The 27,536-nt window shown below is 35.6% G+C and overlaps 1 protein-coding gene and 1 long non-coding RNA gene across 4 annotated transcripts in view; one reads left to right on the forward strand and one right to left on the reverse strand.

The window, feature by feature from the left end:
• Window positions 1-27,536, reverse strand: part of LOC108741675 (peripheral plasma membrane protein CASK) — a 60,953-nt gene that overhangs the window by 25,638 nt on the left and 7,779 nt on the right. Inside the window, exons 8-11 of one of the 2 annotated variants that reach the window (XM_025975370.1) lie at window positions 27,355-27,477; window positions 27,097-27,280; window positions 26,209-26,327; window positions 25,743-25,916 (exon numbers count right to left, since the gene is read on the reverse strand). In XM_025975370.1, the coding sequence (XP_025831155.1) occupies window positions 25,743-25,916; window positions 26,209-26,327; window positions 27,097-27,280; window positions 27,355-27,477 (600 nt within the window). The remainder of the gene's footprint in view (window positions 1-25,742; window positions 25,917-26,208; window positions 26,328-27,096; window positions 27,281-27,354; window positions 27,478-27,536) is intronic. The other variant, XM_018476549.2, reaches the window with a different exon arrangement.
• LOC108741678 overlaps window positions 1-27,536 on the forward strand; it is a 90,374-nt gene that overhangs the window by 25,365 nt on the left and 37,473 nt on the right. For both annotated transcript variants that reach the window (XR_001938543.2, XR_001938544.2), the window contains one exon: window positions 8,892-8,928. This is a non-coding gene — a long non-coding RNA (uncharacterized LOC108741678). The remainder of the gene's footprint in view (window positions 1-8,891; window positions 8,929-27,536) is intronic.

The raw sequence follows: 27,536 nt of genomic DNA on the forward strand, positions 1-27,536 counted from the left end.
GGGGCGGTAGTAACAAGCCACCTAAAGCCTGACCTGTCAAAAGCTTTGTCACCAAATACAAACCGGGCTCGTGCTCAGCTTTAACCCCAGTACAAATCTAAAACGTCACCCTGAGAAATTGCTCTCTTTAACGCCATCGCTTTCACTTCACAACAACGAAGGGATTGCTCCACCACCATCTTTACTGTTTATGTTGCATAATAATTTATTTATTTAATATTTTTTACCTAAATAAATAATTGTTAAAGGTACATTTCACGTTTTATTAGAACGATTGCATAAATCAAATGATGCCAAATTCGAAGTGAAACTGTACTGGTAATTTATTAGATGCCTGAATTGAAATCAATTCCTATGAAATCAAACAAAATTTGTTCCGTATGTTGAATTTGAATTCGTTTTGGCATATATATTCCATGAGACCTGCAAATCTATAACGAGATGGAATCCTGCGGATTTTATATTAATGCAAACTGTATTAGTTAGTATTACCCAGTGTGTGTGTGTGGTGTGTGTATGTTGTGTGTGTGGTGTGTGTGTGTGTTGTGTGTGTGTTGTGTGTGTTGTGTGTGTGGTGTGTGTGGTGTGTGTGGGTTGTGTGTGTGTTGTGTGTGTTGTGTGTGTGGTGTGTGTTTTCCTTTTAATAAGAATTGGTTACTCTATTCTGCCACCTGCCCAATTCTTTTGGGTTAATTCTCGTTGGATGTTTCAATTGAACGAATGGATTTTATCGTTATCGCGGTGGACTGCCCATACCATTGTCTAATCAGTGATGTCAAAACCAAGCTGGTTTACTGTTGAAAACGAACTAGGTCGTCTGACAAATCCCATCATACACTGATGTGGCATCGAACACCTGGGTTCCTTCATGAACAAGCGGGGAAAGTTGAAAGACTTAACTTAGCTACCTTCTGTAAAGGTGTATGACGTAATTCGATTTTCAAAGTTACAATTTTGTCCCGAAAATTTTCAAGGTTATTGACAATCCATTACTTTTCTTCATGTCATGTTCCCCATTATCCGTTTGTCAGCTTATCACAATTATCGGAAATTCGGAGTACGTTCTACTTAGCATTTGTTAATTACCTGATAATAATAATAACAATAATGAGTCAGCTTCATTAATGAACAAGTTATACTGTGTGGGGGTTCTCATTCCCCTTTTAGAACGGTTTAATCGCATTTAGTTTGATCTTGATTAACAACCACACAATATATAAACTGTCGTCGCCTGCTATATAGATGGCAGATTCTAGCGCCTGGAGCCTCTCTTTAAGACCATTTCTCAATGGAGCAAGACGTTGCACTACAAGCGGGATTCACGAGACGTTAAAATGACACAATATTTAACGATGTATGTATGCATGTGGATGTGTGAAACAAAACAGTGTCGTAAAACAAAAGAATAAAGTAAAATGTAAAACAAAAAAGGACATAAAACAAAATCGTCAGAGAACACGTTCCAGTTTAAATATGCAAGAACAGAGAAATTATCCTACAACTGTAATGTTAGAATATTGCAATGAAAAATAGACAAAAACAAGATCGAATCAAATGTAAATGACATGTATTACGGTAGCTGCATTATGGATTTTCATCAGCTAAGATATTCAGTAGCAACAGACGTAAAACGGAACAGAATAATCAGACATCCGTGCTTTTATTCACGATCAGGTGCTTGCCTAATGTTATGCTTGGAAGCAAAACAAAACATTTTATCGAAAACGGAATTTTCACAACGATTAGAAAATTAATTAGAAAAGTGACACAAATTTAATACTTCCTTGGAACGAAACCCAACATCTATTAGTCAAGGAGTTCGTGAGTCCAGGGATTTCGGATTTCTTAGTCCTCAAAATTAATAAATAGAGATAATTAAAATTATCGACAACACAATTAAGAATTCTTGTTACCAAAAATGGACTTTTTTATGGTTTAATTTAGAAAAGACTACCAACCCACAAGTATAAAAGATTTTGGCTACAATCCTCGTTAAAGAACCAATATCTAATGATATTGGCAAAAAATTAATTAAGGTCGAGTGTTAATTACTGTCCCGCTAAACTCTTTAAAATGCAGACGGCTTCGTGCAATAACTCGCATCCCTTTAGCGTCAGTATATTAGGAACGTGGTGGATGACAAAAAACGCCTCGGCTACCAACTCAAATATATTTGCATAAAGTGTCGGCTTTGATGCGTTCTGCAAGAACAATTACTATGCTAATATTCTAACAACGTAATTAATTGTCGATGTCAGCAAAATAGACATGACGATGTCGACAACGTTGCACCGATCATCACATCGTCTGTTATCGCTCCGCTGGCGACGTATATTATCATTCAACCTCTAAGAATCTATTAGACACGGAACGACGAAGAAAAAGTAAATCGCAAAAAAGACAGTTTAGTACCACTTAGGGGTTAAAAGTCATTTAACGTAACCCTTAATAAATTTACCGTCATTATAATGATGATGATACTATCGAGAATATAATAAAAGTTACAGACGTATTAGAAGCAGAAGCTGGAGTAAACAGGGGCAGAGGAAGATCTACTGTTCGAAAATAGACAGGGATGTTACAGTTTTTGGGAAACTGACCACTCAAAAGAAATGACGATTGTACGTAATTGAAATAAGTTAACGTTTCATGACAATTTCACTTAAAATTTCACGTTAGATTTAATTCGGCAATGTTTTTTCGAGGGGACTTCCAAAAATCGATACGAAAATCGATGCCTTAAAATGGTTCCCCATAATTTCTTGTCATTTACTTATCGTATTTTTTCAAGGTCATGTTCTCTTGGGTTCGGATCTCCATAGAATAACTACTTACGTACTTCTTTACCTTTACCTTTTTTGTTTTTTAATTAACTTAGCGTAGTCTTAATTGAATTGGCTTTGACACTGTATTACAACGACACCAAAGTGGTGAATCGTCTGGTAGAATCAAAGTTAATAATTTCATTAACTAACCGAAAATTCTTGGTTGTTGTTTCAAACTTTGTGGAAGTAACTACGTAACCCTCATTATCTTTAATGGATATTTGACGGGCATATCACCGTTATCACGTAATCTGACACCTGCAAATTTATGTGCAAAGATCATGGGCCATTTAACGTCAACAAATGGTACCTACGAATTAAAATCGCGCATCTATGTACTACGGCGAAAATTATGATTCATAGTGCCCCTAAAAATTATTCCAGATTTGCAAAATAATAAATATTAATGATTACACCAGTGTATTATGGTTATAATCATTGGCATTTATATTGTTTGAAATAAATGGTGGATGCGCCGGACATAGTTTCAAATAAAGAACAATTTCGGGAATATCGAGAGTTCGTTTTGAAAATTCGACTAAAGGTACTTGAATATCGTTGCTCAAATACATTTACACCGATTTGGTAGGTAATGTAATTTATATCTGTGTGTGCACAACATTCAAAAACCGTTACTCGTCGCAAAATCCCGGAGCGGATTGAGAACACCACTTTAATAAACATCTCCAGTATCGGAGAGGTAGATAGCAAACAAAGTTACAGTCTGGAGCATTATCCTCGTTATTGTCGCTAGCGGATGTTTTAAGGTGGGTACATTTATTGATGTGAACTAATAAGTAAATGGGGATGTTTCGTAAGTAAAACAAAACCCACTATCTATACGAGACACTGGGAGAAGGCGTCACGCAAAATTGCAATAAAGGAAAAACGCAAGTGGATAATTTACCCCAGCACGCAGCTTTTAAGAATCGCCCTGGAGATATGAGATATACGGCAGGACACGTTTCCCAGAAAATAAAATCTGAAGTAAGAAGAAAACTGCAATAAATCGACGATGTGGCTCGAGAAAGTGTACTGCAAATTAGAGCGAAAATTTTTAAAATCGGAAAATTGGTAGTCAGTAGTTAAAGTATTGTAATGTTTTACTAAAGAACTTAACAACACTATTAAATTATTACTGAACTTAGGTTATGAATTATTCTATTCTTTTACACTCCTGTTGATATATCACTATTCACTGTGCTATTTATTTCACTATCACTATCAAATTATTTCTGGATTCACTTCTGCAACGGTCAATTTATTTCTCCTCATCTCGGCGATCGTCTCTTCTTTTAAATACTCTTTTGTTTACTTTCGGAAACCTTCTGGAAACATCCGGATAGTTTATTTTTTGCTTTCCCAGAACGCAGGTACGACACACACATTTACAAATACGGTGCACATGAAGAAAGGCGCCCGCGGCTAGATGGGCGAATCAATAAGCCGTTCACGCACACGTGTGCCAGATCGCTCATGCTCGCTACAGTATTATAAACAATTAACCGATTAGAAATTTAATATATAGGGATGCAGTCCTGACTTCAAATAGGACTAGATGAGATAATTGTGATTGGGCCCGGATCACAAATGTGACACCTTAGATCCTTAGATCATTTAGCCCCAGTCAGGCAGTCACATCTTGGACCTGATTGGGCTACATAATTTGAACCTGATCAAATTTTCCTATTTAGATTTGACCAGAAATGTAACACGTTTAAACATTTGGTCCTAATTAAACTACCAGACTTGTTAGGGTCATGTCAATTTAAATAGAGCATGGGTTTCAAATAGGGCAGCCACATCAGGGCCGAATCAGTCCAAAAGGTTTTTATAGGGGTTTTCCAAAATCGATTGATAAATTTTTTAAGTAAAATGTAAACTTTCGAATTGTCCAAGAGAACTCTTGACCACCTTTGCGATAAACCTTGCGTGGACAAAATCTAAAATTGCAATTTTGAATCTGGCCAAATCGTCGACAATTCATTTTAAAATGTTATTAGCGATCAGCGTCGCACCGGTGACCGCATCTTGACGTGACAATTGTCGCAGTGTGCTTCCCGGATTTTTGTCATTATCCATTTTTGGCAGTCGGGAATCGGTGGCAGGCAGCAGCACTCGGCCTCATGTGTGTATGAATTAAACCGAACCAGAGTTATGTATACGTAAGTGCACCAAGAGTCCGTAGACGTAGTTGTTGGCGGTCGCAACCCGATGCTATCGATTGATGCGTCCCTATCCCTACGTGAAGTTAGAGCTGCGGGAGAGATGGAGCGTCCGCGAGAGAGAAAGAGAGGAGAGATCGACCCACTGCCAGGATAAAAATGGGTCACGGTCGGTTCGGAGTTCGTATTCATGCGTCTCGACCATATGGTCCTTCTGCAGTGGACGATTGCAAAGGGACCACAACTTCGATGCACCTTTGAAATTTATTCATAACCGTAATAAAAGATGCACTATCAAAGGGGAACCTGCAAGCGGTTTCTTTCAGGCGAAAAATTTCATTTCGTGATGACCGCGGCACAGCTCTTTGATATTTGCCAAGGAAATACGTCAAGTGTCCATAAACAACAAAAAATTCTGCCGTAAAACAATTTCATCTAAAGGCAAACTATAAACACATGATTTTTTGTAGCATTAATTCACTGTATTAGTGAATTAATTTTACCTAATTCTTAAATTAATGAGAAAAAAAAATGTTTTTGCTTCCCTCGCCGAGAATCGAACTCGAGCTCCTATTACTGTTGCGTAAAACCAGGGCCTCGGGTTCTATTCTCGGCGAGGGATTGACAACAGCAACAATTTTTTTCTCATTAAATTAAGATTCTTTGTATGACGGGAGCTTTTTTTCTTTGATTTTTATACGATTTACATCCAACAATTTTTCAAACTTTTGAAATGATCTACTACTAAATTGTAAAATTAATGGAAAACAAAATGTTTGGTCGGGCGACCCTTTTTATTGACTTTTTTCCGAGAAACTCAACCTTATGTACGAAATACCTACGCAATGTCTATTTTTAAGATAAAAATCAATTGAACATTTGCTCTGGATTGATACGACCTGTTGACACTGCTTTTTTTATGGTCTACAGTACCTTTAAACCGGTAAAGGAAATATCTTCGAACACCGATTCTATTTTCGAGTAAAGATTTATTCCAATTTATCGTCCCGTTGAAACAATATTGGTAAATCAGAGAAGTGGCTTTAATTTACAAAACCTTTAGGATTCAACGAAGTTACAAATCGTTTGGATACTTCGAACCATAAAGCACTTACATACATGGGTAGATCTGCAAGAAGTTTTCAGAAGCATATTTGAGTTAGATTCGCGAGAGAGGTTTTGTTCAAATACACGGAGGAGGCATTAACAGCAGTTGCTCCTGGAATTGGAATTATCTACGATTAGAATTTGATCACTCCCGGAAATAGTATCCATTTAATATGAATATGTACGTAATACGTGGGACGGATTTTAATCATGGCATTCTTTCGTACTGTAACCTAATCCAATCCTGGTTTTTGGCAGTTGTCTACTTATCCGTTATATGCATGCCAAACAAGGAAATCCTTCTCGTCATAACTTCACCTAAATCCTTGATGCTTAGCACAGTTATCCCTGATTTGCATTAGTATTTTATCAAAAACAAATGCCAATCACAGAATCCTTAAAAAAATCATCGATTTCCTTCGCCATTAGTATCTAAAAAAATCACTTTTTTGATGTGTTTGATATTTCATGCGCATTTTACCATATTATTTGTTGTGAAATCCGGCCGCTATCTTATCAATTTGTCGAGTCAGTGCAGGGAATGGGACAAGATCTCCCAGAAAAGTCCTGTGTGACATGTTGACTTTGCACAAATCTTGTTTCGGAAAATAGACCATAACAAATCCCGGAGATAAGCGGTCGGAACGACGAGTACTATACCTACATGTATATCGCATTCTTATGTTTCTTTTATTTTCCTTTCGCGTTCCATCGGGAAGAGGATTTTACTTGTCCTAAATGCAGTATGTATACATCGGATACACATCTAATAGATACGTGTGTACATACATTTCCGACTAAGGATAAAGAAAGGCAGGACTCGAAGGGAAATTGAAAAAAAAAAAAAGAAAAACGCGTCTTATTCTAACGAAGGCAAACAAAAACGACTCAACATGAGCCTAATTTATTATTGATAAAATTAGGGAATATAAAAAGAAATGGAGCAGGTATTCGCTATCAAGAACAACTGGAATCCCTAAAAATACGTCATCCTTACCGTTCCCGGGGGATGGGGGGGGGTGATGACTATTATTTCAAAGGCTACTCTTAATAATGATATGTTAACGTTTGTCATTTGTTCTAGCGCTTCCTTTCCCATATTTAATCCCGTATACGCGAAAGTTCCGTTCGCATCATCCCGTGGAAGGATTACAGGACTAATTTATTTTTTTTACGGGCACAAACCGGCGGGGACTAAAGGTTTCCGGTTTGCTTTAAATTCGACGCGAATGCGGGGATCATAAAAACAGACACACACACATGAAATCCTACTTTAAATAACTTCCCTTACATAACGGATCAGCCAGCGTATTTTGCGAGGGTTTTCTTTAGGATATATTTAGCTATATATAATATAAGTATGAAGCAGCACAAAAAAAAGTGTAAAATAGCTGTGGATTATCTGAGCCTGATTTTGTCCCAAAACGATTACGTGCCCGTCGTAGAATATATAACGGTTTATGATATTTTGCGAGATAAACAAGAACCAGGTGTGTCGAAATGTACGAAATGGCCCATCTTCAAACATTCCATATTTTAGTCGAAACGTTAGATTTCTCGTAGGAGGTTTCGTGGCTCATTTAGCAGAGCTTAATTTCGTTGACGTTTTCAATTAGGTCTAGGGATAATTACTGAAGGCGACCGAAAGCGCCGATATAATTATAGTGCTACTACCACAATGTGCAATAGCGGGGGGTTGTTTTAGTCCCGCTTTCCTCCCTCTGACTCGTGTAGCGTGCGCCCCAGCGTAATTATTCTAAACAATTCCGTCACCACGCATTCTGCGGTTAATATCGGCATAAACAACGACAGGGGATGTTAAATTGTTATTTATTAACTGGTTATAACGACAGCAAAGAGCGAATAATGGTTTAATTTTGGAGTGTGGTCACTTGAATAATAAATTAGGATATTCAAATATTTCTGAAAACAAATCTTCCGCCAGTTTACATTTGCCCAGAAGAAAACAGAAACCTAGCGAAACAAAAACATTGTGTAATTAGTAGGAAAGTTCTTTTGTTGAAATTGTTTCGTTTTTCGTTTTTAAAACTGTCATCTTCAAAGGCATTCGTTCAATAGATGCCTGTAGCCTGTGGCGATATCCTTTTGAAAGTATAAGAGAGACGTAGCGAATATCGCAAAGACTTCTCGTTCAAATACACATCCGAGAAAAATCACAGATAAAAATCGTTGCTATATTTATTTTTTGGTTCCTTTACAAAAATTCGATTTTTCTATAGAAGTTGGATCTTTTTGTAAAAATGTCCTTACAGAAAATTCCAGTTCCATTAGTAATAGTCCCCGATATATACAGTTTAAAACAGAGTTAACAGAAAGGGAATAAATAAGGATTTGTTTAAATAATATGTATTAGGAGAAGCTTAACTTAGTATAAATCATTGCTTTGTAGATTGAACTTTGGTTCGCCCTTTTAGTTTGTGTTGTTTATATTTCAATGGATTTGCATATTTAACAAGACCGGCTGTATTAGTATTATTCATGGTACGATAACGCTTATCCGGATTATTTCTATACAACAACTGGACATATTAGTGATAACACTTCTACTTAATAACTTCCATCAAAATTTCGCATATATATGCACGTCTTTTCGGGACAAAACTTAAATTCATAATCCACTAAGATAAAATCGATAAAAAAATCAATATTCTTATGATGCCTGTAAGTTTTTTGTGTCAGAACCGACACTGTATAACTACTTAGGTCATCTTTTTCTTTTTCAGTTTCATACTTGAGTAAAGACAAATTATGTTACACTTTTTTTTAATTGCAGGTTCTTTGTGAGCTTCTACCTGTTGGAATGCCAGAAAGTAAGTAAATACGTCTTCTATCTTGTACAACTCTTTTTTTGAGAAAATCTATATTTAAATGCGCTTTTGAACAGAACCAGATACGATCGCAAAAAGTAATCGATTCAAGTATTTCGCTGAAAATATAATTAAAAGCTCTTCCAGCTTAGAGGTAATAAGGAGCCAGAAATTACGTAAAAAGTCATTTTTGTATTACATCCATCAGTTTTAGTAATCAATAAATACTAGAAGTGGAAGTAAAATATACGTTTCAGGCATTTAGGCATATAGAAATAATAAAATTGGAAATATCTCTCAAAAACAAAAAAAAAAAAAGTGAAGGTTAGTCTTCGATATTGAGGAAGACGATTCTCTTTTGTTTTGGTTACATATCCCTTACACCCTATTAATCACATGGGTGGATTTCAAACGATTTGGGAACGAAAACTATCTATCTCACACAAAGCCAATTAGGTCCGAAATACTTGTCAATTTAGTTCCATATGTGAGTTTAATTCTTCCGGTCGAAAATCCCTACCAAGTAAATTCAATTGTCAAATAGACCACTCTCTAATTTACTCAAATCACATCAGCGAAAGCTCATTCGTGGACACGGCCATCGATAAAATCAAAAACTTTATTTACGCAGGGGATTCACAGTTTCCCAATTGAAACGACTTCGGTAAAAACAGGTTTTCGATTTAATTAATTAAAATTCTATTATATTAGAAATACTTTGATTTCCCCGAAGAGCCGCAACGCGAACCCTAGTTTAATTCCAATTGAACTGTGGCAGTGGCAGCAAAGGTCTGTCTTAGAATTAAAGGGGGAAAAAGGGAATTTTTTGCTTTTCATTCGTCGAAGGAACGAAGAATTAATGTTAATTTTCCGCGCCAGTAAAAAAAAGAAAGAGAAAACAAAAGAAGACAAAACAAAAACAGAGAAACAAACAAACGAAGATTCCAATGAAAAATGGTCGTCGTCGAGTGCAACTGTAAGAATTAAATATATCCGAACGTGGAATATACTTTTCTAGGAGGGAGAGAACTAAGTATCACTGTGTGTATATGTGTGGGTGTGCTAAGTGGGTGAACTTTTGATAAATGTTAGAAGTTGTCGAGTCAGCTTCACTCTCCCTCATTTCGAATTAATCCTGCGTGCGCGCAGGAGAGGGTTGAAAAATTGCGTCTGATGATGCAGAAGAAGAGAGATAATCAACAGCTCAAAACCCCATTCGCACNACCTACAAAATATATGTTTGTGGTTTTGAAACGTTTGGAGATTATCTTTCAATCATAATTTAGTCAATTAATAATTAAATCTATTGAAAACGTGTAAGAAGCACTGTAGAGTTTGATGTTTATTTTGTTACTCAGATTTAACACAAGATTCCTATGTTTTTTGTTATTTACTTTGTAACAAAACAGATGAACGTACTTCTTTTGTTATTTGTCTTAAAAGCGTTTAAAAAAAAATGAACAACAATTAATAACAGGCAACTGTTTCATTGATTAGTAAATAATTTAACATAGTTATGGTACGCCAGGATGCATTTTTGAAACTCATTAGGATCCGATTAAATTTTCAGCAGGCACAATTGAAAACACATTTCTGTTTCGGGTTAATGCGATAGATTAATATCTATACGCTGGATGTACACACAGTAAATGCGTCAAAATTTTTAATTCTCTTTTGAGCATCAGCTATATCGGATTCGTCGAAATAACGAACGCTGTTTTGGCCTGTCGTGACAATCAACAAATGCTTTTATTGATTTATAGGGTGGCTATTACAGCTGTCAAACTTTTCACAATGTGCGCGTTTAGAAAACTGACACAAGATTGATTACGGTATGATAGCACACGTTTCGCCACTTTTCGTCAAATATTTGGTCAATTCTACCCTTGCCGAAAAAAGAAAATTGGAATGACACATAAAATCACATTCTTCTATTTTTAACAATATCTATCGCAATATGTAAAAACAAAACAGCATCTGCTGCTGTTCTTTTTTGTTTTTGAGATGTGATTGTTTATTGGAAGAATCATGTAGTTCTTTTTTCTTTTAAAGATTAAGTTTTGATTGCTTTCTTGCGTTGAGTTTCGAAAGCTGTGATTTGAGTTTGGGTCGCAGAATCTCTTAAATAATAATTGCATACGTGGAAAGTTTGAGATCGAATTTAATGCATTAAAAGTTTCGAACATGTCAGTTTTCTAACATCTGCAGCCAACGGCACAGTTAGAATGGATCTAGCAGTTTCACATGTTGACTCCAATGTCCTTTAGAAAGCAAAGTTCGGAATTGCTGAAGGGCTTTTAGAATATTGTGGGCACTTTACACCACCGGAATTCGTCCACACCATAAATAAAGGTGCAAATACTCTACAGTTACACGTAAATATTGAATCGCGAATGGAATATTAAATTAACGCGTACTACCTCATGTATTTTTCATTTGTTTCATGAAAATTTGATCAAAATAAACAGAAGACGATTGGCGCTTGTATTTTGTTTTATTTTGTTTCATTATCTTTTGTTGAATTAACAGAATCTCTAATAAAATATTTAACGCGTACTAAAAGCATTTTTCTTTTGTTTCTCTAAAATTTGACCAAAATAAACAGGAGACGATGGGCGCTTGTATAGTAAATGCTTCAATTCAGACCAAAAAACATTTATAAAAAGTATTAGTAAGTTTTAGAATACAGCGGTTCAGTAAACAGAAAAGTTAGAATTTTTAGAATAAAAAAATGGTGGATGCGCCGGACAGAAATATAAAATGAGACGTTTGTGGTACACAACTTCGACAATATCCATAAATTTGCACATTCCTCAGTTAAAATTAAACGAAATACCAAATGTTTTTCGTAATTCCTGGAATGGTTTCCATTTTCAAAAACCTTTTTACAGAGTCAACGTAGGCACCTATATTAAGTTGTTTTTTTATACTTTCTAAGAATTTTACGAATGAATACTTGTAAAGAAATAAAAAGAAATTAGATTCTTGGAAAACGGCTACAAGCGAGAAGATTCTAAGAAAATTGCGTACAAAGTTAGCTACTCGGAAAATTCTCGAACCCTTTTCTTCCGACAAAATTTTCCAAATAATAAAGAAAATCGCTTGAAGGAAAATACTTTGATTTTATAGCGAAAATTAACTAAATGTATATAAACTATTCACAAAGTTCATTGCTGCTTGAGAAGATTCAATAACAATCTTTCGTCATTAAAGGTTTCGTCATTAAAGGTTTCCTTTCTCAAATCATATTCAATTGTTTTAATGGTTTAGCATTCTCCCATCGAACAAAATAGTTCCCAGAAGACTAAATTTTANTTATTTCTGGATTCACTTCTGCAACGGTCAATTTATTTCTCCTCATCTCGGCGATCGTCTCTTCTTTTAAATACTCTTTTGTTTACTTTCGGAAACCTTCTGGAAACATCCGGATAGTTTATTTTTTGCTTTCCCAGAACGCAGGTACGACACACACATTTACAAATACGGTGCACATGAAGAAAGGCGCCCGCGGCTAGATGGGCGAATCAATAAGCCGTTCACGCACACGTGTGCCAGATCGCTCATGCTCGCTACAGTATTATAAACAATTAACCGATTAGAAATTTAATATATAGGGATGCAGTCCTGACTTCAAATAGGACTAGATGAGATAATTGTGATTGGGCCCGGATCACAAATGTGACACCTTAGATCCTTAGATCATTTAGCCCCAGTCAGGCAGTCACATCTTGGACCTGATTGGGCTACATAATTTGAACCTGATCAAATTTTCCTATTTAGATTTGACCAGAAATGTAACACGTTTAAACATTTGGTCCTAATTAAACTACCAGACTTGTTAGGGTCATGTCAATTTAAATAGAGCATGGGTTTCAAATAGGGCAGCCACATCAGGGCCGAATCAGTCCAAAAGGTTTTTATAGGGGTTTTCCAAAATCGATTGATAAATTTTTTAAGTAAAATGTAAACTTTCGAATTGTCCAAGAGAACTCTTGACCACCTTTGCGATAAACCTTGCGTGGACAAAATCTAAAATTGCAATTTTGAATCTGGCCAAATCGTCGACAATTCATTTTAAAATGTTATTAGCGATCAGCGTCGCACCGGTGACCGCATCTTGACGTGACAATTGTCGCAGTGTGCTTCCCGGATTTTTGTCATTATCCATTTTTGGCAGTCGGGAATCGGTGGCAGGCAGCAGCACTCGGCCTCATGTGTGTATGAATTAAACCGAACCAGAGTTATGTATACGTAAGTGCACCAAGAGTCCGTAGACGTAGTTGTTGGCGGTCGCAACCCGATGCTATCGATTGATGCGTCCCTATCCCTACGTGAAGTTAGAGCTGCGGGAGAGATGGAGCGTCCGCGAGAGAGAAAGAGAGGAGAGATCGACCCACTGCCAGGATAAAAATGGGTCACGGTCGGTTCGGAGTTCGTATTCATGCGTCTCGACCATATGGTCCTTCTGCAGTGGACGATTGCAAAGGGACCACAACTTCGATGCACCTTTGAAATTTATTCATAACCGTAATAAAAGATGCACTATCAAAGGGGAACCTGCAAGCGGTTTCTTTCAGGCGAAAAATTTCATTTCGTGATGACCGCGGCACAGCTCTTTGATATTTGCCAAGGAAATACGTCAAGTGTCCATAAACAACAAAAAATTCTGCCGTAAAACAATTTCATCTAAAGGCAAACTATAAACACATGATTTTTTGTAGCATTAATTCACTGTATTAGTGAATTAATTTTACCTAATTCTTAAATTAATGAGAAAAAAAAATGTTTTTGCTTCCCTCGCCGAGAATCGAACTCGAGCTCCTATTACTGTTGCGTAAAACCAGGGCCTCGGGTTCTATTCTCGGCGAGGGATTGACAACAGCAACAATTTTTTTCTCATTAAATTAAGATTCTTTGTATGACGGGAGCTTTTTTTCTTTGATTTTTATACGATTTACATCCAACAATTTTTCAAACTTTTGAAATGATCTACTACTAAATTGTAAAATTAATGGAAAACAAAATGTTTGGTCGGGCGACCCTTTTTATTGACTTTTTTCCGAGAAACTCAACCTTATGTACGAAATACCTACGCAATGTCTATTTTTAAGATAAAAATCAATTGAACATTTGCTCTGGATTGATACGACCTGTTGACACTGCTTTTTTTATGGTCTACAGTACCTTTAAACCGGTAAAGGAAATATCTTCGAACACCGATTCTATTTTCGAGTAAAGATTTATTCCAATTTATCGTCCCGTTGAAACAATATTGGTAAATCAGAGAAGTGGCTTTAATTTACAAAACCTTTAGGATTCAACGAAGTTACAAATCGTTTGGATACTTCGAACCATAAAGCACTTACATACATGGGTAGATCTGCAAGAAGTTTTCAGAAGCATATTTGAGTTAGATTCGCGAGAGAGGTTTTGTTCAAATACACGGAGGAGGCATTAACAGCAGTTGCTCCTGGAATTGGAATTATCTACGATTAGAATTTGATCACTCCCGGAAATAGTATCCATTTAATATGAATATGTACGTAATACGTGGGACGGATTTTAATCATGGCATTCTTTCGTACTGTAACCTAATCCAATCCTGGTTTTTGGCAGTTGTCTACTTATCCGTTATATGCATGCCAAACAAGGAAATCCTTCTCGTCATAACTTCACCTAAATCCTTGATGCTTAGCACAGTTATCCCTGATTTGCATTAGTATTTTATCAAAAACAAATGCCAATCACAGAATCCTTAAAAAAATCATCGATTTCCTTCGCCATTAGTATCTAAAAAAATCACTTTTTTGATGTGTTTGATATTTCATGCGCATTTTACCATATTATTTGTTGTGAAATCCGGCCGCTATCTTATCAATTTGTCGAGTCAGTGCAGGGAATGGGACAAGATCTCCCAGAAAAGTCCTGTGTGACATGTTGACTTTGCACAAATCTTGTTTCGGAAAATAGACCATAACAAATCCCGGAGATAAGCGGTCGGAACGACGAGTACTATACCTACATGTATATCGCATTCTTATGTTTCTTTTATTTTCCTTTCGCGTTCCATCGGGAAGAGGATTTTACTTGTCCTAAATGCAGTATGTATACATCGGATACACATCTAATAGATACGTGTGTACATACATTTCCGACTAAGGATAAAGAAAGGCAGGACTCGAAGGGAAATTGAAAAAAAAAAAAAGAAAAACGCGTCTTATTCTAACGAAGGCAAACAAAAACGACTCAACATGAGCCTAATTTATTATTGATAAAATTAGGGAATATAAAAAGAAATGGAGCAGGTATTCGCTATCAAGAACAACTGGAATCCCTAAAAATACGTCATCCTTACCGTTCCCGGGGGATGGGGGGGGGTGATGACTATTATTTCAAAGGCTACTCTTAATAATGATATGTTAACGTTTGTCATTTGTTCTAGCGCTTCCTTTCCCATATTTAATCCCGTATACGCGAAAGTTCCGTTCGCATCATCCCGTGGAAGGATTACAGGACTAATTTATTTTTTTTACGGGCACAAACCGGCGGGGACTAAAGGTTTCCGGTTTGCTTTAAATTCGACGCGAATGCGGGGATCATAAAAACAGACACACACACATGAAATCCTACTTTAAATAACTTCCCTTACATAACGGATCAGCCAGCGTATTTTGCGAGGGTTTTCTTTAGGATATATTTAGCTATATATAATATAAGTATGAAGCAGCACAAAAAAAAGTGTAAAATAGCTGTGGATTATCTGAGCCTGATTTTGTCCCAAAACGATTACGTGCCCGTCGTAGAATATATAACGGTTTATGATATTTTGCGAGATAAACAAGAACCAGGTGTGTCGAAATGTACGAAATGGCCCATCTTCAAACATTCCATATTTTAGTCGAAACGTTAGATTTCTCGTAGGAGGTTTCGTGGCTCATTTAGCAGAGCTTAATTTCGTTGACGTTTTCAATTAGGTCTAGGGATAATTACTGAAGGCGACCGAAAGCGCCGATATAATTATAGTGCTACTACCACAATGTGCAATAGCGGGGGGTTGTTTTAGTCCCGCTTTCCTCCCTCTGACTCGTGTAGCGTGCGCCCCAGCGTAATTATTCTAAACAATTCCGTCACCACGCATTCTGCGGTTAATATCGGCATAAACAACGACAGGGGATGTTAAATTGTTATTTATTAACTGGTTATAACGACAGCAAAGAGCGAATAATGGTTTAATTTTGGAGTGTGGTCACTTGAATAATAAATTAGGATATTCAAATATTTCTGAAAACAAATCTTCCGCCAGTTTACATTTGCCCAGAAGAAAACAGAAACCTAGCGAAACAAAAACATTGTGTAATTAGTAGGAAAGTTCTTTTGTTGAAATTGTTTCGTTTTTCGTTTTTAAAACTGTCATCTTCAAAGGCATTCGTTCAATAGATGCCTGTAGCCTGTGGCGATATCCTTTTGAAAGTATAAGAGAGACGTAGCGAATATCGCAAAGACTTCTCGTTCAAATACACATCCGAGAAAAATCACAGATAAAAATCGTTGCTATATTTATTTTTTGGTTCCTTTACAAAAATTCGATTTTTCTATAGAAGTTGGATCTTTTTGTAAAAATGTCCTTACAGAAAATTCCAGTTCCATTAGTAATAGTCCCCGATATATACAGTTTAAAACAGAGTTAACAGAAAGGGAATAAATAAGGATTTGTTTAAATAATATGTATTAGGAGAAGCTTAACTTAGTATAAATCATTGCTTTGTAGATTGAACTTTGGTTCGCCCTTTTAGTTTGTGTTGTTTATATTTCAATGGATTTGCATATTTAACAAGACCGGCTGTATTAGTATTATTCATGGTACGATAACGCTTATCCGGATTATTTCTATACAACAACTGGACATATTAGTGATAACACTTCTACTTAATAACTTCCATCAAAATTTCGCATATATATGCACGTCTTTTCGGGACAAAACTTAAATTCATAATCCACTAAGATAAAATCGATAAAAAAATCAATATTCTTATGATGCCTGTAAGTTTTTTGTGTCAGAACCGACACTGTATAACTACTTAGGTCATCTTTTTCTTTTTCAGTTTCATACTTGAGTAAAGACAAATTATGTTACACTTTTTTTTAATTGCAGGTTCTTTGTGAGCTTCTACCTGTTGGAATGCCAGAAAGTAAGTAAATACGTCTTCTATCTTGTACAACTCTTTTTTTGAGAAAATCTATATTTAAATGCGCTTTTGAACAGAACCAGATACGATCGCAAAAAGTAATCGATTCAAGTATTTCGCTGAAAATATAATTAAAAGCTCTTCCAGCTTAGAGGTAATAAGGAGCCAGAAATTACGTAAAAAGTCATTTTTGTATTACATCCATCAGTTTTAGTAATCAATAAATACTAGAAGTGGAAGTAAAATATACGTTTCAGGCATTTAGGCATATAGAAATAATAAAATTGGAAATATCTCTCAAAAACAAAAAAAAAAAAAGTGAAGGTTAGTCTTCGATATTGAGGAAGACGATTCTCTTTTGTTTTGGTTACATATCCCTTACACCCTATTAATCACATGGGTGGATTTCAAACGATTTGGGAACGAAAACTATCTATCTCACACAAAGCCAATTAGGTCCGAAATACTTGTCAATTTAGTTCCATATGTGAGTTTAATTCTTCCGGTCGAAAATCCCTACCAAGTAAATTCAATTGTCAAATAGACCACTCTCTAATTTACTCAAATCACATCAGCGAAAGCTCATTCGTGGACACGGCCATCGATAAAATCAAAAACTTTATTTACGCAGGGGATTCACAGTTTCCCAATTGAAACGACTTCGGTAAAAACAGGTTTTCGATTTAATTAATTAAAATTCTATTATATTAGAAATACTTTGATTTCCCCGAAGAGCCGCAACGCGAACCCTAGTTTAATTCCAATTGAACTGTGGCAGTGGCAGCAAAGGTCTGTCTTAGAATTAAAGGGGGAAAAAGGGAATTTTTTGCTTTTCATTCGTCGAAGGAACGAAGAATTAATGTTAATTTTCCGCGCCAGTAAAAAAAAGAAAGAGAAAACAAAAGAAGACAAAACAAAAACAGAGAAACAAACAAACGAAGATTCCAATGAAAAATGGTCGTCGTCGAGTGCAACTGTAAGAATTAAATATATCCGAACGTGGAATATACTTTTCTAGGAGGGAGAGAACTAAGTATCACTGTGTGTATATGTGTGGGTGTGCTAAGTGGGTGAACTTTTGATAAATGTTAGAAGTTGTCGAGTCAGCTTCACTCTCCCTCATTTCGAATTAATCCTGCGTGCGCGCAGGAGAGGGTTGAAAAATTGCGTCTGATGATGCAGAAGAAGAGAGATAATCAACAGCTCAAAACCCCATTCGCACTTCGGAATTTGTGTAGTTAAAAATTACTTTCAATAAGTATGTCGTACGGTATACGTATTCAAAAAGTCATGGAACTGAAATATCAGAAATATTTGTTTCAAAACGCATTATTTTATCATAGGTAACTGTTAGAAACTCAAATAGAACAAAATCGCATCACATCTACTTGCTATTAGATTGTTTCCAGTTGTTTATTTGTTTTAAAACAGTAGAAACTGTTTTTTGTCAATTGGCGTTTTCTTTTGTTTGCGATGTTCGTTATTGTTTTAAGTGCTTTTTAGTTGTGTCTGTAATTTATTTGGTATAACAATAATCTCGACTTTGCGACGACAGAGTAATTTTCGCGAATAATAATAAAAAGCGAAACGTTTTCTCTGTGTCATTTCCCTATGAATCGCATTAGTTACCGTTAATTAAAAACCACCCTGGGCACAGGTGTATGTACAAACCCATAGATAGGGACGTTTTTACGAACTTTAAACTTCGTTTACATTTATGTACTACACGCTCGATAAAATAGCAGCAGTTTTCATATAGGTACTGTAGTACGTACTACACGTTTTCATCCCCAGTACAGATGAAGGCTTCGTCGCGTGTTTGTTTTTCCTCTTTTTCTGTCCTGTTTTTGGCGAGAAACGCGAGCAACAAGCGTCAGGAGACCGTGAAGAATGGGAGAATGGAGAATGCGATGCAAAAATGTTTTGTTTTTCTTCCATAATCGCGATGGGGAGCGTAATTTGACAAGAGGGGTGCTGCTGGCTGGATAAAGAGCAGTCCTCTTTTTTTAAACTGTCATAATATGGTCTTACGTGTGGACCTGGTACCTGTGCAACGTGCTCCAAACTTTGTTTTTCAACTGTTTCACTCATGACAATCGTTCCCAAATGAATACAAAACTTTTTTTACGACAGCAAAAGTTCTCTTAACTGCTATTAGCAAGTTGTACATACTCTAGAATCATAACGACTTAAATTAGGAATAAAATATTTCCTTGTTTCCACACCTTTCAAATGACACCCAAAATGGTTTATAAAAAACAAATGATCTGATCGATTCAAATTTGTTTTTCCGCAAACAAAGAGCAAAGGTTTCGAACTCATAAAAAGTTGGATCGATTTGAAGTACCTAGTGGCTGATAATGTTCTCGAAAAATTGGATGTACAAACTAACTGCCGGATTATGTTTCCGGCCATTAGCGACCAATTTTGAACGTCAGATATATAATTGAAGAAACGGTGGTGGAGACGAGGAATTAAATGTTGGCAACAGTCTGATGGCAGAGAAGGCCGATCCAATTTAATGGCATTAAATGCTTCTGCTACTTCTACTTCTGCTACTACTGCCGCTGACTTCTACACCGATGCATTTGATAGAAGAAATTCACTGCAGTAGTTCTACCAATCGATTTTATCTTGTCTCTTGTACTTACAAGTAGGGCACCACGAGGAGACTTTTCCCAAAGGTAGTCAGAGGTATTATTTTGACAGCTACTTCTTCGAGAAAACTTTGGGAAATTGTTCGAGAATCTGGAGAAATTCGAACGTGATATATACCTACCGTCTCCTCGTACCACAAAACTTAGAACGCATATATTTTCCAACGAAAACAGCTTTTAATTCATTACGTCATTGTTTCTTTTTACAATTTAAGTGTTTAAAACAAAAATTTGGCGTTGCCTTTCTTTTGTTTTAGTTATTCAAATGTCTAAAACAAAATTTTACTCATCTGCAGTGTCTTTTTCCATTACTTTTTGTTTTTCTAATTCAGCTGTTTTAAAACAAAGCAGCTACTTTGCTACCGACTCTATGATATTTTTAAATAAAACTAACGTAGATGAATGTTTTATTAACTTGGGAGTGCCTAGGTACGTTTTCAGATAAGCAGTGTAAATGTTTAATTACAATGTTCCATCAGGGGTTCTCAAGAATTAAGACAAATGACTCGAGGAGCTACGATATTAGATACTTCACGTTTCCTCTTAAGAAAGGTGAAATATAATTTGTAATAAATGCTCACAAGTTGCCAGTAAATCACCCCTGGGCAGAAGCCTTGAATATTTTACCGTAAACTTTCCCAACAGTAGGATGACACAATGTTAAAAGTAACTTTTGCTAGGAATGCACCTATCGGTAAAATCCTAAGGTTAACTTACGTTTAAATAAAAGACTGCCGCAGAATTTCTTTTGTCCGAAACAAAACAAAAATAATTCCACATTTTTTGTTTTTCCATTGATTGTTATTAGTTTTTCCTTTGTTCTGATAGTGGTAATTGAAAAAACGTTCAGCGCTATTAAGTATGTAATCGGCGAAAGTTCGGTAAACTTAGTAAATTATTTAAGCCGTTCAAAGAAGATTAAGGATTGAATGAACTTTCTCGAAACTTTCTTGATCTCAAGTCAGGCTAATAGCTCTTCTCGAGTCAAAAGTTATTCAGTAATACACACAGGAAATTTCTTTTTGATATGAGATAATATTAAGTTCGATTTCGACTAATTCCGCTTAAATTTCAGTAAAGTGGATAGTATTTTTAGTATGTTCAAATTAAAAAATCCGCAAAATGAGAAATGATCTAGTTCTCTGTGCCTGTATTTTGTTTTTAGATCTTTTTATCCGATCGAAGAGTTAACAATTGAAGAAACGAAATAATAAAAGTGCGCCTTCGTTGTTTATTGTAAACTGCGATTCGCGTATGTTTGTTAGTAATAAAAAAAACAGTCTCAACTGTTTTAGTTGAAACAGAAACCTAGAAAAGTAAACGTTTCAAATAGAAGGGGGTGTATGGGGTGAATCTACACAACTTACCTGTTGGCTTTTTCTTCTGTAATGTCGCGTATGAGCTAAGTAGTATTTGTAAACGTGAGGGGGCATTTGTCTTCTTGTTTCTTCCCCTATCCACAAGTCTTGTTGTAAATGAAGCGGTAAAGGTGGAGGTGGCTGCTGGGCCGAGGGGCTAGGGTCTCGTGCAGAAGACAACCGGCTCATATGATACGCGTCCTAGGCTTTTTAGATGCGGCAATGTCACGCACCACGAACAAACAATTCGAAAACAAGCTTAAATTTAATTAACGCTAACATGACCAAAATCATACCTACAAAATATATGTTTGTGGTTTTGAAACGTTTGGAGATTATCTTTCAATCATAATTTAGTCAATTAATAATTAAATCTATTGAAAACGTGTAAGAAGCACTGTAGAGTTTGATGTTTATTTTGTTACTCAGATTTAACACAAGATTCCTATGTTTTTTGTTATTTACTTTGTAACAAAACAGATGAACGTACTTCTTTTGTTATTTGTCTTAAAAGCGTTTAAAAAAAAATGAACAACAATTAATAACAGGCAACTGTTTCATTGATTAGTAAATAATTTAACATAGTTATGGTACGCCAGGATGCATTTTTGAAACTCATTAGGATCCGATTAAATTTTCAGCAGGCACAATTGAAAACACATTTCTGTTTCGGGTTAATGCGATAGATTAATATCTATACGCTGGATGTACACACAGTAAATGCGTCAAAATTTTTAATTCTCTTTTGAGCATCAGCTATATCGGATTCGTCGAAATAACGAACGCTGTTTTGGCCTGTCGTGACAATCAACAAATGCTTTTATTGATTTATAGGGTGGCTATTACAGCTGTCAAACTTTTCACAATGTGCGCGTTTAGAAAACTGACACAAGATTGATTACGGTATGATAGCACACGTTTCGCCACTTTTCGTCAAATATTTGGTCAATTCTACCCTTGCCGAAAAAAGAAAATTGGAATGACACATAAAATCACATTCTTCTATTTTTAACAATATCTATCGCAATATGTAAAAACAAAACAGCATCTGCTGCTGTTCTTTTTTGTTTTTGAGATGTGATTGTTTATTGGAAGAATCATGTAGTTCTTTTTTCTTTTAAAGATTAAGTTTTGATTGCTTTCTTGCGTTGAGTTTCGAAAGCTGTGATTTGAGTTTGGGTCGCAGAATCTCTTAAATAATAATTGCATACGTGGAAAGTTTGAGATCGAATTTAATGCATTAAAAGTTTCGAACATGTCAGTTTTCTAACATCTGCAGCCAACGGCACAGTTAGAATGGATCTAGCAGTTTCACATGTTGACTCCAATGTCCTTTAGAAAGCAAAGTTCGGAATTGCTGAAGGGCTTTTAGAATATTGTGGGCACTTTACACCACCGGAATTCGTCCACACCATAAATAAAGGTGCAAATACTCTACAGTTACACGTAAATATTGAATCGCGAATGGAATATTAAATTAACGCGTACTACCTCATGTATTTTTCATTTGTTTCATGAAAATTTGATCAAAATAAACAGAAGACGATTGGCGCTTGTATTTTGTTTTATTTTGTTTCATTATCTTTTGTTGAATTAACAGAATCTCTAATAAAATATTTAACGCGTACTAAAAGCATTTTTCTTTTGTTTCTCTAAAATTTGACCAAAATAAACAGGAGACGATGGGCGCTTGTATAGTAAATGCTTCAATTCAGACCAAAAAACATTTATAAAAAGTATTAGTAAGTTTTAGAATACAGCGGTTCAGTAAACAGAAAAGTTAGAATTTTTAGAATAAAAAAATGGTGGATGCGCCGGACAGAAATATAAAATGAGACGTTTGTGGTACACAACTTCGACAATATCCATAAATTTGCACATTCCTCAGTTAAAATTAAACGAAATACCAAATGTTTTTCGTAATTCCTGGAATGGTTTCCATTTTCAAAAACCTTTTTACAGAGTCAACGTAGGCACCTATATTAAGTTGTTTTTTTATACTTTCTAAGAATTTTACGAATGAATACTTGTAAAGAAATAAAAAGAAATTAGATTCTTGGAAAACGGCTACAAGCGAGAAGATTCTAAGAAAATTGCGTACAAAGTTAGCTACTCGGAAAATTCTCGAACCCTTTTCTTCCGACAAAATTTTCCAAATAATAAAGAAAATCGCTTGAAGGAAAATACTTTGATTTTATAGCGAAAATTAACTAAATGTATATAAACTATTCACAAAGTTCATTGCTGCTTGAGAAGATTCAATAACAATCTTTCGTCATTAAAGGTTTCCTTTCTCAAATCATATTCAATTGTTTTAATGGTTTAGCATTCTCCCATCGAACAAAATAGTTCCCAGAAGACTAAATTTTATTGGGACGTAAAATGTCCATTAAACAATTACCGTTTGGTTATTTTCGATCACAAACATTTTAGTGGTAGCTGTGGCTAGAATTGCACTTTAGTATCCAGTACCTAGTGACACATAAATCGCAGTGATTTATTCGTTTATCTTTTTCTTTTTATAGTTGCTATCATTCGATTTGTACATAAAAAAAATTTATCGTTTGAAAAACATGAAAATCTAATCAAAAGTATGTCTTAATTTTTGGGACAACCATTCTGCATTAAAAACCGTGCTTTTTTGTTTGTACAATGGGATCAGTTACAATTGTTTTTGTTTTTGTTTTTATTTTGACAGGCGTTTGTTCTGCGACAAAAGAACTTCGTTTGTTTTCTTTTCGTAAGTTACGCAGTTATTTAGTAACTGAGTTAGTCCATTAAACAAAAAAAAAAAACGTTACTGATAAGCCAAACGCTTTCACGCAAAATGTTCTTTCATTGTAGTTGTAAGCCAAAAAAAATTATTAGGAGTGAACGATAAGTGTGATAAATGGATTGTAGCAGATGAGCTTTGAAAAGCTCGTCACCCTCTGTTTATCATTTATCATATAGAACATCTACTTTCCAGAAATACTCCCGTTGACAATAAAAGTGAAAAACAAAGTCCCACAGGAGGTGCATCACGAGTTATATTTAGAACGACGTACCATTAATATTGAGGAAAATATTAAAAAAAAAAAAAAACGAAAAGAAAATATTCCGTTCATCATAAACAAAACCAAAAAAATATCTACCCGAATGTAATTTTCCAACCAATGGAATAAACTTATATAACTACCCCTATTCTTCCTAATATTTTATTCTATTCCCGGTAACCAACCTGAACCTATATTTCGTACTAATGGTTGAAAGATAATTAAAATTTAGGGCTGCTAAAGTCCACTCGCATCCCGTGCCCGTTATTTTATTGTAACAAATCACACCCGGCCGGCGTTTCGACCAACGCAATTCGGCGTCGTCATTAATATGACAAAATTATAACACACTAGCAATTGCTTCTACTAACCACGATTCATGATTAGTTTTATAATAAATTCGCTAGGAACAAATGAATGTTACGTGCGGTAAGCTTCTACACGGAGGTTCGCCGCGCCGGACGCAGATGTGAGTCCTTTTGCGCGTCGGGAGCGACTATTACCGTCGAATGTACGTAGCGACGCCCGCGACGGCGACGCTCTGGTGCGCCTTCCATGGAGAAGCCGTGCAGACATTATATGTACAGGATGTTCGAGATTTTTATCCCTTAACAACCGTTACGTTATGTTTTATATTCTGATATTTTACCGATGGATCCTTTATCTTTGCTGAATTGCTCATGAAGGAAATTCATTGAAATATGTAGGTTTAATGGGACAGTGAAATGGATTTTAGCGCCAGTCTGTCTGACCGTGTATTTCTTCGTTCTATTTTAACTTTATAACTAACTAAAGTTATTTTCGAAGCAAATCGTTAGAAAAAGTTGTAAAAAGTTGAAGGTCTTTAAACAAAGCAGAATCTATAGGTATAGATAATTGTTTTGAAACGTACCCTCAAAACAAAAGCGTTACACTTATGAAAAAAAGGAACGTATTTTAAACAAAGAAGAATCTACATAGTTGTTTTATTGCATTCCTCGTTGTTTAAAAACAAGTTAGCAGAAGTGCTCCGTAACACTCACTTTTTTCTTCACTTGTGGTGAAGATTTCTCAATCTTTATTACATTTTAAGCAATAATAAGGGTTCTGATGGTACCATTAAGCGCAATGAAAGAAGGAAAGCAATAAATAACGTTAACAATCATTGTAATATAGGGATTGTCACGAAATAATGCCGGATCTCGGCGAAACAAATCAACAAATTGGCGTCACAACTCCAGATTTATGTCTTACTTTAGAAATAGCGGTTTCAAATTGTTAATTCCTTACAAAATACGACAACGATGACGTTTAGCTAATGATCTCATCAAATGCAAAACACAACCAACTATTACATCGAACCCGGCAGCATTACAAATCATCTAAGGGACGGAAATCCTTGGTTTTAGGACCCGTCCATTTCGGAAATATCCTTATTCCTTTAAGGAAGTCAGGGAAAATTAGATATTCAAATCACTACAGGTACCTACCAAAACATCTCACAATTGTGTAATTTTGCAAAGCTTTTTAACTTCTTTTTAAAGTAAATGGAAGTTTAATGTTGAAAATAATTACAACTCTGGATTAAAAGAATGATCCTACCTTTACGTGGGATTTACAAAGGAGTTCGATTAATTCGTGAGCGTCCCTTCTGTCCGTCTCTTTTCTTAGTTCGCAATCCCGTAAGATGTCCAGAAGTTCTTTCGTCTTTTGGACCGCATCACTCGATGGAGGTCGAACAGGTGGTGGAATTTTATTTGCTATCTTGTCGTAAAGCTGCAATAAAATGGAAGCAATTTACAAAGCGGGCGCAGCAGCTGTTATTACGTTCCTATTTTTCAATCGGACAACATCCCGCGGGAACAGACACAAAAATCCGGGCCAAGACGCTCCGAAATGAACGTGATAATTCGAATAGTTCTGTTTACCGAAACAATCAATTTGTTTTCCGTTCGTTTATTTTCCTTTTCATCTGTTTTTATTCACTCGATTTTGTTATTTTTCATTTGTTCTTTTCTTTTTTTTCTGCTTTTGCTCGTCTGTTTTAATAATAGAAACACTTACCTACCTCTAAAAGTGAATGTAAATCAGTGTCTTCGAGGAGCGCGAGATGATGGGCCCTCTCCTGAGGCTGCGACTCTTGAAGACAATAGATATCATCTAACGAATCTAGTATCACGGCGACGGCTGCGAAAAAAAAAAAGAAAGAAGACGAAATTAAAACCGCCATATGCAATTTTATATCCCTTTTGAGAAACTTGTCGTAATTAAGAGTATTCGCCGTCACTCGACAATCGAATTAAAAACGCTCTAATATTTTTGTCTGTGCCACCACCCAGAAAACGGGAAAAGGGAAAATTTTCCGCTATATAATCGCGTAATGATCGTCATCATCATCGTCGTTAAGTCGATTTTTTAATTTAATTGTTTTTTAAAAACGTAATTAAATTAAAACGCCAGAGGCCGGTGCGTCCTGGATTTTAATTAGTAGACTAGGGTTGCTGTTTTGTTTGGAATCATGGTTGACTGATTTGAGTTAAATTATGATAATTCCCTTCCTGCTAAGTATATATTTACTACTACGTACATAATAATGTCTAATAAGAGATTTTTGAAGCGAAGCTTTATTGTTTAGAATTTAAAATTTATTTGAAAAATTATACGAAAGCAAATGTTTATCTTTAGTTTCCGTGATAAAACGTTGAAGCCATGTTTGAGAACAAAATAAAGGAAAATTGGAAATAATTATCGAACAAATGAGATCAGAAACAATTACTGGGTGAAGATAAACAAGTGAAATTAAGAACAAAACAATTAACGAATAACAAACAAATGAGTGAACAGCTATGATATTAGAAAAACAATCGCTGGGTGACATAAAAATTGAAATAAAAGAAAAAACAATTATCAAATGACAAAAACAGAAGTAAAATTATAAAAAAAAAGAAACAATTACCGGATGACGAAACCTCTTCGTCTCCGAAATCTGAAAAACTATCTGAAGCAAATTCATCACAGGAAAACCATTTACTAGAGTGAGCAGCACTCAAAACTATTGTTTTCAATTTCCTAAGAGCGTTAATTTTTTTGAGTTCTTCTACAGCTAAGCCAAGATGTATCCGAAGTCCTCTGTCTCTACCCTATAAAAAAAAAATATAAATCAAAATTCATCGATTTCACTCCAAACGTGCTTCTTCTGGTAAATAATCTTTACCCGAATCCATTTATGCGCCAGGACTTCTTGGATAGTTATCCTTTGTTGAGGATCTACGGTTAACATTTGTTTGACTAAGTCTTTTGCGTTATCACTTACAAATTCCCATTGAGAAGTGTCCAGCTGGAACGAGAAAAGATCCAAATCAATAAAATTACCGTGAAACTGATACCGGAAGTGTG

This window comes from Agrilus planipennis, unplaced genomic scaffold, assembly GCF_000699045.2.
Source record: "Agrilus planipennis isolate EAB-ADULT unplaced genomic scaffold, Apla_2.0 scaffold235, whole genome shotgun sequence".
Classification (NCBI taxonomy): Eukaryota; Metazoa; Arthropoda; class Insecta; order Coleoptera; family Buprestidae; genus Agrilus; species Agrilus planipennis.